General features: G+C 31.8%; 1 protein-coding gene across 1 annotated transcript; it reads left to right on the forward strand.

Moving 5' to 3' along the window:
- The first annotated feature begins 851 nt into the window (after nucleotides 1-851).
- LOC140977655 (uncharacterized) lies at nucleotides 852-12,777 on the forward strand. The gene is made up of 2 exons (XM_073442400.1): nucleotides 852-2,803; nucleotides 12,766-12,777. The coding sequence occupies exons 1-2, from the start codon at nucleotides 890-892 to the stop codon at nucleotides 12,775-12,777; spliced, it is 1,926 nt and encodes a 641-aa protein (XP_073298501.1). The 5' UTR covers nucleotides 852-889.
- Nucleotides 12,778-12,780: the final 3 nt, after the last annotated feature.

Consider the following 12,780-nt stretch of genomic DNA (forward strand, 5'->3'; position numbering starts at 1 on the left):
TTTAGTGTTTACAAATATATATAGCACAATAAATACTTGACCACATTTATAAGTTTTGGTATATATTATATACTTATAAGATAATAATTTATAACATAATATAAATATGATTATTTAATATATTGGAACCATTTTATTAAGTGGATTTCAATATTGTTCGTTAATGTTAACTTTATTAAAATACCAAGAGTGGATCCTTTAATCTCAACTACTTAAATTAAAATTTGAACAATTAAAATTTACCCATTAAAGATTCAAACAATTAAAATTAAAAAGAAACAAAAACAAAAACAAAACAAAAAGACATTGTAGTGGACTTGTAATTACCTTAGCTTCCCTGTGGATACGATATCGGACTCACCGAATTATACTACTTGTGGACAACCTGCTCTTGGGAGTGCAACAATCAAAGTGACAACAAGTTTTTGGCGCCGTTGCCGGGGAAGTATAATTTAATTTCAAGTCTATTTAATTTTGTTTATAGTTTATTTTTCTTTATTTGAATTTTTATTGCTTTTGTGTGTTTTTATTCTTTTGCATTTGCATTTGCATGAGCATTATTTGGTCACGTACACTTAGTGGTCGACTCATTCGAAATAACCCTTTATTTTCACAAAACATGGCGGAAGAACCCATCCAAGAAAATGAAGATGAAATTCAATCTCAACATGATCATGATAGACGAAGAACACTTAGAGATCACATGAATCCTACACGTACTAGTGCACCTTCATGTCTAGTTTTTCCCCCCGATGCATCTCATTTCAATTTTAAGCCTGGTATTATCCAACTTTTACCCAATTTTCATGGCTTAGATTCTGAAAATCCATACATGCATTTACGAGAGTTTGAAGAAGTGTGCAACACATATAATGATCTAAATTGTAGCATGAACACCATTCGACTTAAGCTTTTTCCTTTTTCTTTAAAAGATAAAGCTAAAACTTGGCTACAAAATCTTAGATCGGGATCCATTCGAACTTGGGATGAATTGCAACAACAATTTTTGAAAAAGTTTTTTCCATCTCATAGAACAAATTCTTTCAAAAGGCAAATCATCACTTTCACTCAAAAACAAGGAGAAACTTTTTATCAGTGTTGGGATAGATATAAAGAATTGCTTAATCTTTGTCCACATCATGGTTTTGAAATTTGGAGAGTTGTTTCTCAATTTTATGAAGGCTTAACACCTAAAGATAGGCAAATGGTTGAATTTATGTGTAATGGAACATTTGAAGATAAAGATCCAAACGAGGCAATTGAGTATCTCGATTCATTAGCTGAAAATGCTCAAAATTGGGACACTATAGGTACAATCGAACCATCAAACAAGATTCAATCTCCCACATCTGGTGGAGGTATGTACACCCTCAAAGATGAACATGATCTGCAAGCTAGATTTACCTCTTTGGCAAGAAAAGTTGAAGCACTTGAATTGAAAAAGAATGGTCAATTAAAATCTGTTCAAGAAATTGCGTGTCACATCTGTGATACAAGTGATCATTCTACAAAAGATTGTCCCACTTTGCCCTCTTTTAAAGAATGTCTCCATGAACAAGCCAATGTTTTGAACAATTTCAAAAGGCCAAATTTTGAACCATTTTCTCAAAATTACAATCCAGGTTGGCGAAATCATCCAAATTTTAGTTGGAGGAATGATAATGCTGCACAATTTTCACAACCACATTTCCAAAATCAACAAAATTTTCAAAATTATGCACCTTATGTTCCTCCACCTAAAAGGAATTTGGAAGATATATTGAATTCTTTCATTGCAAAGCAAGAGTCTATCAATACTCAAACTGCTCAAACCATGACAGATTTGAAAGATACTCTTGCTAAATTTGCATCTGCACTTAATGTTCATGAAAAAGGTAAATTTCCTTCACAACCTCTGCTTAATCCCAAGGATCATCATTCACAAACTGGAACTTCTGGAACTCAACCGATGGATCAGGTAAAATCTGTTATTACCCTTCGAAGTGGTAAGGTTGTGGAAAAATCCATTCTTGAACCTTGTGAAGATGATGATAAATCAACTCCAAAGGGTAAGGAAGTAGAACCCATAACTTGCGAAGAGGAGGTTCAACAGACAGTGTCACCACCATTCCCTCATGCATTGAAAAATACAAAAAAATCAAATTCGAATTCTGATATATATGATATTTTTAAACAAGTAAAAGTTAATATTCCTTTATTAGATGCAATAAAACAGGTACCTTCATATGCCAAATTTTTGAAAGACTTGTGTACTGTGAAAAGAAAATTGAATGTGAAAAAGAAAGCATTTTTAGCCGAACAAGTAAGTGCAATCATTCAAAATAATAATGCTTTGAAATACAAAGACCCTGGTTGTCCTACTATTTCCTGTATTATGGGAGAACGAAAGATTAAAAAAGTCTTGCTTGACCTTGGAGCTAGTGTGAATTTACTTCCATATTCATTTTATCAAGAACTCAATCTAGGCGAGTTAAAACCTACTTCGGTAACACTTTTACTTGCTGATAGATCTGTTAAAGTGCCAAGAGGTATGGTAGAAGACGTGTTGGTCCGAGTTGATAACTTTGTATATCCTGTCAATTTCATAGTTTTAGATACACAACCTATCGAAACTTGTAATGCAATTCCTGTAAATTTAGGTCGTCCATTTTTAGCAACTTCTAATGCTCTTATAAATTGCAGGAATGGAATAATGAAGTTGTCATTTGGTAACATGATCTTGGAGCTTAATGTGTTTAATCTTTGTAAACAACCACATTACAAAAGAGATGAAAGTGAAGATGAAAATCTTATTGAAACTCTTGTGGAAGAAAACATTCAAGAAGGGAGTACTCGTGATCAATTAGATATTTGTTCAATTGAAACTGTTAAAAAAATATTGAAATTGATCTTGATGATTTTATCAGGTATCAGTCGTTACCAGGATCAGAGAAAGAATTTGATGCAAAATATGAGAACAAAGACGAACCACCCATATTGGAGTTAAAACCCTTGCCAGAAGAATTGAAGTATGCATTTCTTGGAGAAGATGAAACATATCCGGTGGTAATTTCTTCCAAACTAGCAAGTGATGAAGAAGGTAAATTAGTTGATATGCTTAAAAGACATAAAAATGCAATTGGTTGGACACTAAAAGATCTCAAGGGCATTAATCCACTAATTTGCACTCACAAAATTCACTTAGAAGAAAATGCAAAAACATCTCAACAACCACAAAGGAGATTAAATCCACACATGAAAGATGTTGTGAAAACTGAAGTTCTCAAACTACTTGATGTTGGGATTATCTACCCTATTTCTGATAGTAAGTGGGTAAGCCCAACACAAGTAGTTCCGAAAAAATCTGGCATCACAGTGATAAAAAATGAAAAAGGTGAATTGTTAACAAGTCGAGTCCCATCTAGTTGGCGGATGTGTATTGATTATAGAAAATTAAATGACGCCACTAGAAAAGATCATTTTCCATTACCATTTTTGGATCAAATTTTAGAAAGAGTAGCAGGTCATCCATACTACTGTTTTCTTGATGGATATTCAGGTTATTATCAAATTCCCATTGCACTCGAAGATCAAGATAAAACTACATTCACATGTCCTTTTGGAACATTTGCATTTAGAAGGATGCCATTTGGATTATGCAATGCCCCAGCAACATTTCAAAGATGTATGCTAAGCATTTTTTGCGACATGGTTGAAAATTGTTTGGAAATTTTCATGGATGATTTAACTGTCTTTGGGAATACATTTGATAATTGTCTTGAAAATTTGGAAAAAGTTTTAAAAAGATGCGAGGAAAAAGGTCTTATTTTAAATTGGGAAAAATGTCATTACATGATTACTTCTGGAATTGTTTTGGGACATGTCGTGTCATCTCATGGAATTGAAGTTGATAAAGCAAAAGTTGATGTCATTGCCAATTTACACCCTCCAAAAACCATTAAAAAAATTCGCTCATTTTTGGGACATGTTGGATTTTTAGGAGGTTTATAAAGGACTTTAGTTTAATCTCTAAACTCATTTGTAACCTCTTAACAAAAGACAGTGAATTTGAGTGGACTCAAGAATGTCAAAATGCTTTTGATAAAATCATTCGACATTTAACATCAGCTCCTATCATGCAACCTCCTGATTGGTCTTTACCATTTGAAATCATGTGCGATGCGAGTGATTATGCTGTCGGTCCAGTATTGGGTCAAAGAAGAAACGGTAAGCCTTATGTGATATATTATGCAAGTAGAACTTTAAACAATGCTCAAATGAATTACTCCACAACTGAAAAAGAACTACTTGCTGTAATATTTGCATTAGATAAATTTCGTTCTTAGTTGATTGGATCAACAACTATCGTGTTTACTGATCATTTTGCTATTAGATATTTGTTGACCAAACAGGATGCAAAGCCACGACTGATACGATGGATTTTGTTGCTCCAAGAATTTGACATTGTGATCAAAGATAAAAAAAGAACCGAGAATGTCGTAGCCGATCATTTATCGAGACTAGTAACAGGATCATCTTGTGAAATGACACCAATTAACGATAATTTTCCTGATGAACATCTATTTTCAATTACTACTACACCTTGGTTTGCTAACATAGTAAATTTTCTTGTTACAGGAAAAATGCCACCGCAATGGAGTTCTCAAGATAAAAGAAAATTTTTGAATGAGGTAAAAAACTTTTATTGGGATGATCCGTATCTGTTCAAGTATTGTCCGGATCAAATTTTTCGACGTTGCATACCCGACAATGAGGTAAGTAGCGTCATTAAATTTTGTCATTCAGAAGCATGCGGAGGACATTTTTCTTCAAAGAAAACAGCTGCAAAAATCTTGCAGTGTGAATTTTATTGGCCCACTTTGTTTAAAGACACCCACGGAATCTGCAAGATCTGTGAAAATTGTCAAAAATTGGGTGCGATTTCAAAAAGAAACATGATGCCTTTGAATCCTATTATTGAAATTGAAATCTTTGATTGTTGGGGAATAGATTTTATGGGACCTTTTCCACCGTCGTTTTGATACTTATATATTTTAGTTGCAATTGATTATGTTTCCAAATGCATAGCAATTCCATGTTGAACAAATGATCATAAAATCGTCATCAAATTTTTAAAAGAAAAGATTTTTAGTAGATTTGGAATTCCTCGAGCCGTGATAAGTGATGGGGGAACTCACTTTGTTAATAAACTATTTTCTTCATTAATGAAAAAATATGGTATTACTCACAAAGTAACTACTCCTTATCATCCTCAAACAAATGGACAAGTTGAATTAGTTAATAGGGAGATAAAGCAAATTTTGGAAAAAACTCTTAACTCAAATAGAAAAGATTGGTCTCTGCGACTTAATGATGCACTTTGGGTATATCGAACAGCTTTTAAAACATCATTGAATATGTCTTCCTATAGGTTGGTTTATGGAAAACATTGTCATTTGCCTATGGAATTGGAGCATAAAGCTTATTGGGCGATCAAAACTTTAAATTCAAGCATGGATGATGCCAAAAAATTGCGTAAATTGCAACTTAATGAACTTGATGAACTCAGAAATAACACGTATGAGAATTCAAGGATTTATGAAGCAAAAATCAAATCATTTCATGATAAAACAATTCTTAGAAAATTTTTTGAGATTGGTAAAAAAATTTTGCTTTATAATTCTCGACTTCACATATTCCCAGGAAAATTACGATCAAGATGGACAGGCTCATATGTTGTAAAGCATGTGTATACTTATGGAGCTGTGGATATTGAAAATCCTAAAAATGGTGATGTTTTTAAAGTAAATGGACAAAGGCTTAAACCATTTTTAGAAAATGAAATTTTTCAAGAAGAGTTTATTTCCCTTTCCGATCCTTGATTTTTTTTTGTGTTGCATTTAATTTTGTTTGTTTTTATTTCAGGTTTCCTTAATCTTTTTATTTTCCCGATTAAATGGCGGATAACGGTACTCTGTGACTCTCATAGGCGGTTTAATCAGTTTTCCATAATTGCTGGTACAAAAATAAAAAAAATCATTTCTTTTCTTTCAAAATGGATGAAATTCTCTCAAAAATTTATAATATTTTCCCTCTATTTCTGAAAATGTTCTAAGAAAAATTTATGCAGGAAGGTGTGAAAGATTGAGATTGCTAATGCAAAAAGGAATTCCAGAAGATATTCATCTTGTAATAGAAGCTAAGGTCCGATTAGGAGGAGAAGTTCCACAATCATTGCTCATTCGGTATTTGTCTGGATTAGGAAAAAGCACTTATGTGAAAAAACGAAGGGCCAAAAGTTTATGGGTTTGTCATAAGTGTGCAAGATGTACTTGTGACAAACGATGCAGATCTTTGGGATGTGTTTCCAATAACAGAGAAGATAAAATTGGTTTCATTAAGAATGGGCTGAGTAAGGAGTCTTTAGATAACATTTATTGACTCTTGAGACGCATTCTAGTGGACATGTGCATATTAAGCTTCTCCGTTTATGGAAACAATTCCAAAATGAGCGTCATAGCCTTGGGAATCCGACTAAAAAGACCATGTTTGCCAATTTATAAGAAAATTGGATGGGAAGCATATCCTTGACTCATAGAAGGCTTTGAAGCCGTTTCTGGACGTAAAACCAGAGGAAAATTGTGAGCCACAATCACACTACTGTTTACATGCATGTGTGTCATTATTGTTTTTACTATTTATTCTGTTTACAACTGTGACCCATAGTTTTGTCCTAATAACATATTACCCCTATAAAATCTCTCATCTTTCCCCCAAATATCGCAGAAAAAAAAAGAAGAAAGTAAAAAAACATGGCTGGAACCTCAGAACAATCATTGAAAAATATTTGTGTATTTTGTGGGTCGAGTCCTGTAAAAAATGAAGTGTTTGTAGAAGCAGCGAATAATCTTGGAAAGATATTGGCTGAGAGAAAAATTCAATTGGTATATGGGAGAGGTAATATTGGGTTAATGGGATCTGTTTCAACATCTGCTCATCTTGGAGGTAGTAAGGTTTTGGGTATTATTCCTACAGCTTTAGCTGAAGGAAATATTACAAGTGTTACGTTTGGTGTGGAATTAAAAGCTTCTTCTATGTATGAAAGAATCACAAAAATGATTGAAAATTCTGATGTTTTTATCGTACTACCAGGTGGTTTGGTACATTAGAAGAAATTTTTCACACTGTTTCTTGGGCACAACTTAATATCTATAATAAACCTGTGGGCTTGTTGAATATCAATAATTATTATGACAGTTTGTTGACATTTCTTGATAAAGCTGTGGAACAGAATTTCATTTCAGAAAATTCACGACGAATGCTCATCTGTGCTTCGACTGCCGACCAATTAATTCATGATTTGGAAGCTTTTGTTCATAAGCTTGATACGATGATAACAAAGATCAATTGGTCGCAATCAAGCAATAAGAAAAGGAAGTTGGATCATTGATTCAAAAGTCGTGGATTGGTTTGCGTTTGTTTCAGTTTGTTATCTTCAATAAAATTTCAGGTGATATCTCTTTCATTATGTACTCTTTATTAATAGTTATTTTGACATTAGGGACAATGTCATATTCTGATTGGGGGAAGAACAAACTTATAAAAAAAAATTTTTAAAAAAAATTTAAAAAATAAATAATTAATATATTTATATTTAAAATAAAATCATGTTTATTGTTTGTATCTTAGTAATTTTTGAAAAAATGTCATACATTACATGCTTGAAAGATTTAAATTATAACATGCATTAATCTATTTAAGAATGTTTAAATTTTTATTTGAAAAAAAAAGTCAATTTTAATATTCTGATCAATATAAAAATATGATTTATGAAATCTTTTTGAGTGATTAAACATTGTGATAAAATCATGTATTAAAGTATATGGCCCAAGATATACCTTATAAGAGTGCCTAAAATTTTAAACTCACACATATTTTGTGAGTGAATGGAGAGGACTGAGAAAACAACTTTCGAGCCTTTATTGATCATGAGAGAGACTATCTATTGTTTAGATCTTGAGTTCTTATTTTTGAAAAAAAATGATATTTCCTGAAAAAAGGAGAAAAATACAAAAAGAAAGATATTGAAGATCTATGTAATTTTTAAGTTATATGCTACGACCCATATATATTTCATAATAAAAAAATATATAAAAAAAAGAAAGAAATAGAGAAATTTATTGTACAAATTAAATAAATATGTGAAAAATAAGCATAAACTTAGTCTGATTCCATTATGTTATGAAAAATATATATATATATATATATATATATAATATGAACAACTAGATTTTGAATCAATGGATTTTCTATCTTTTGATTAGTTTGGCTCGTTTGTCTGTCTGCATTCTGTAAACTATTTATCTGAGCATTTATCTGTATTCCAACTCCATTAGAGAAATCGTTGCCATAAATTGAAACATTTATTAACCTGTGAGGATATGGAGTTGAGACTCTTACTAAGAATTTCTGAAGGCCGTGTACATTTAACTACCTGAAATAAGCTTTGAATTGATCATCTCACATTATTTTATAAATTATAATTATGATGATCTTGATATAACTTTGACAGTTTTCAAATTTAATTTAAACACTTAAATAGTTTTGATTACATTTCTATTTAAATTAATCAATATGTTTTGTATTGCTATTAACGCTTAAATTGCTGGGGACTAGCAATAAGCTGGTTGGGAGGTGTGACAAATATAAAAATTGTACATTAATTAAATGTTTTATAATATAATTATATAGTTTTTGTTTTATTAAATGTTTAAATATTATATGTTTTATAATAAATTGTATAAAATATAAGTTGTTGTGTAATTACTAGTTTTTACTATTTTTTACAGGTTCGATAAAACAAGAATAAACTTGGCGTTGTAAATGAGATTAAGATGATTCTTGGACCTGTAGAAAGTTGATTATAATATCTAAAATATTGTTGACAAGCATGAGATAAAAATCCTCACACAATTGGGATCAAATTAAGTAACAAATGAAGTTACCAAAGGAGTTGTAGTTTTACCATGCTCTAGTATTTTGACCATATCTCTCAAATTACTTGGTCAAATGGTTTTAAAAAAAATACCACAACTAGATAACTCAAGTATCCACATGTTTCTTTTTATGTGAAGAAGCGAATTCGGAGAAGAAGATTTTCAAAAGTGATGTGTAATATAATATAATATCTTGGAACACCAATGAAGACTTATGTGTAAAAAAATAATATTTTATTTGTGGTTGTCTCCCCAAATTTGGCTATAAATAGGAATACATTGTAATGTATTGAGATATCCCTCATTCTATGAACAAACTTTTGAGTGCATAATATTTCTCTCTATATTTTTCCTTTATTTCTTCATTTAAATACAATTAGCATGTTAATTTCATATTCAAAGTTTTACACTTTGAATAATGAATAGCTAACTTCCTAAAGTTGAGATGATAAGGTGAAACTCTTGGCATGATAATAAGGTTATTAAAAGGTAAGAATCTATGTTTTATATTATTTAATCATTATTTATTGTTTATGTTATATTTATTTCTTTAAGCATTTTTATACCCTACTTATAAGTGGGAGTTTTGATTTATTGTTGCTATATGTTACACTAAATTCTTGGAACCATTTAAATGTTAGTTTGGTTTTACCAACCATTTAACTTGGATTCCTTGATTTATTATATATGAATCTATCATTGTATTAATTTATTGATACCATTTAAATGTTTGTTTGGTTTTACCAACCATTTAAAGTGGGAACCTTGATTTAGTGTTTACAAATATATATAGCACAATAAATACTTGACCACATTTATAAGTTTTGGTATATATTATATACTTATAAGATAATAATTTATAACATAATATAAATATGATTATTTAATATATTGGAACCATTTTATTAAGTGGATTTCAAAATTGTTCGTTAATGTTAATTTTATTAAAATACCAAGAGTGGATCCTTTAATCTCAACTACTTAAATTAAAATTAGAACAATTAAAATTTACCCATTAAAGATACAAACAATTAAAATTAAAAAGAAACAAAAACAAAAAAAAAAAAGACATTGTAGTGGACTTGTAATTAGCTTATCTTCCCTGTGGATACGATATCGGACTCACCGAATTATACTACTTGTGGACAACCTGCTCTTGGGAGTGCAACAATCAAAGTGACAACAAGTTTCCATGGGTGTCGCTGTAACATCCATCGGATTATTTGAAGTACTACCCTGTTCTGGAGCTCTTCGAGGAGGCATATCTGATTATCAAAATGGTTAGTAATCAAATCTAGCAAATCTGTCTCAGTCCTCCTCTGATCATCATATTTCTGATCAAGAATCGGTTCTGATTCATCCTCCAATAATACACGTTTCCAATAAAATCAGATAATCAGGTAAACATGTACTTTCTAAAGCAATAAAACAGGCTGTTATACTAGCATATAACTTTTTAATTAATCGCATGCTAGTACAATAGAAGCAAGAAAGAAGACTCAAAGTACCCACATTCACTCACTTCTATTTCAGTCTAAGGAACATATAGCTCTGATACCACATGTTGTGGGAACCCGGACGCTGACTCATTTTCTTCAATTCATCATTAGGATTAAATGGATCAATTAAATAAACTAGGTCAAAATATTTTTTTTAAAACCGAGCACCTCAGAAACAAGTGTCCAAAATACTACAAGTTATGCTCCATCTTATTCAATTTATAAGATTGAGTTCAATATCTACAACATGATCATAGATGCAAAATTTATTCAAAATAAAGTCATAAGAAACTAGTGTTTAACAACCACATAGCAAGTGGTGAACAACTAGATCTTTTTCTAAGCCCGGATCACCACTCTAATCTCGATCTTTCATCCTCTTCTCGACTCTGATCATGTCCAACCTGTTGTCAAGCACATATACAAACACAACAACAGCCGGATAACTCCAGTGAGAAATATATTTTCCAGTATAAACAACATATACATGCATTTCATACGAGCATATACAAAAGCACAAAACATTTTGTTAAACAACATGTATCATAGTCTAAGAAAATATGAATAGATACAAAGCTTTAAATCAAACTCTTTAACTCTTAATCTTTGACTCGATTCTTATTTAGGGATCCCGGTTTGAATAAGAACGTAACAAGTCTCCCACCTACTCTCCCATTCGAGGTGGTGGTATGTCCCTATTCCCAGACCTCGGCCCACTATATCGAGTGTGTACAATAGGAGTCGATATTTCTCCTAAGAGCATCGATATAAACTAAAAGACCAGTGACTTGGCACCTCTACCAAAGACTCATTGAAGATGTCTACCTCATAATACATGCTTTTCTATAACTCAATAGACTAAGCATATTAATCTCGAGAAGTTCAAACACATCAAAGCAATAACAATTTAGTATGTGGTTTTGGGAACTCAAGTTATATCTTACTCAAGTTATTTATCCCGGTTTAACATTGATTTATTCTTTTCTTTTCGTGATTCAAGGTTGTTTCAAACCGATCTACGTCTTGTTCAACACCTCTCACTCTTTATGGTATAAAAGCTTGGCAACTTTTATCTTTCTTCTATCGGTTTCGAAGTTGAATTCTAGAGTTCGAAGCCTTCAATACAAAATCTGGAATGACGTATTTGAGAGGCATAACATCAATATACAACTCAAAGCAAGACTTGATTCGATCAATACTCAATCTAATCACGTTTCGACGGCATAACGACACAATTTCGAGACACCCGGCAACTCAAACAACAATAGGCGAATATAAACAACTCATACTCATCAGAAACTATAAACAACAATTCCAAAATCTTCACAACCCTATGCAAACATAGGCTGGAGAAATGATAACAATTGCATACACGATCCGTTCTTCGATCCGGTTTCGATTATATGCTTATCATAATCTCAAGAACATATAACATCAATCAAATTATGATTTCTCCAAAACCTAGATTTCGAACCATGCAGGAAAGAAATAAAACTTACATCCCTTCGAAAATCTTGAACAGAGAAGCACGGAACTATGCTCGGATCGAAAATCGGATGGCCGGATTTTGCACAATCACAATTATAAGATATGAAAAGCTTGAGGATTTCCATGGAAGTCTCGGTTCTTGGCTGAACATCCGAATGGAATGGAGATTGGTTACATGTTAATATGCATGGCAAGACATGTGTCATTTTTTTCATTCAACACTTCTCGCGCATATGCGAATCCAATGCTCGCGCATATGCGCGAGACACTCTGTCTCGGCGCTTGGAAATCCACCTGCTCGCGCATATGCGTGCCTCGTCTCCGTGCATATGCGCGCCTCGTCTCCGCGCAAGTGCGCGAGGTCTTCTGGACTCCACACTCCCATACTTTCCCACTCCTTGCTCGGAGCTTGGCTTTCCATGATCGCATCAATTCGTCATTTAAATAATCTCGTATTACAATGCTATAATCTCGGGCCTTACATTTTGACATTAGGTACAATGTCATATTCTGATTAGGGGGAAAACAAACTTCTAAAAAAAATATTAAAAAAAATTAAAAATATATATATTTAAAAAAATATTATTTTAAAATAAAACCATGTTTATTGTTTGTATCTTAGTAATTTTTGCAAAAATATCATACATTACATGTTTGAAAGGTTTAAATTAAAACATGTATTAATCTATATAAGGATGTTTAAATTTTTATTTGAAAAAAAAAGTCAATTTTGATATTTTGATCACTATAAAAATATGATTTATGCAATCTTTTTGAGTGATTAACCATTGTGATAAAATCAGGTATTAAAGTAAATG

Source organism: Primulina huaijiensis, chromosome 5, assembly GCF_012295235.1.
Source record: "Primulina huaijiensis isolate GDHJ02 chromosome 5, ASM1229523v2, whole genome shotgun sequence".
NCBI lineage: Eukaryota > Viridiplantae > Streptophyta > Magnoliopsida > Lamiales > Gesneriaceae > Primulina > Primulina huaijiensis.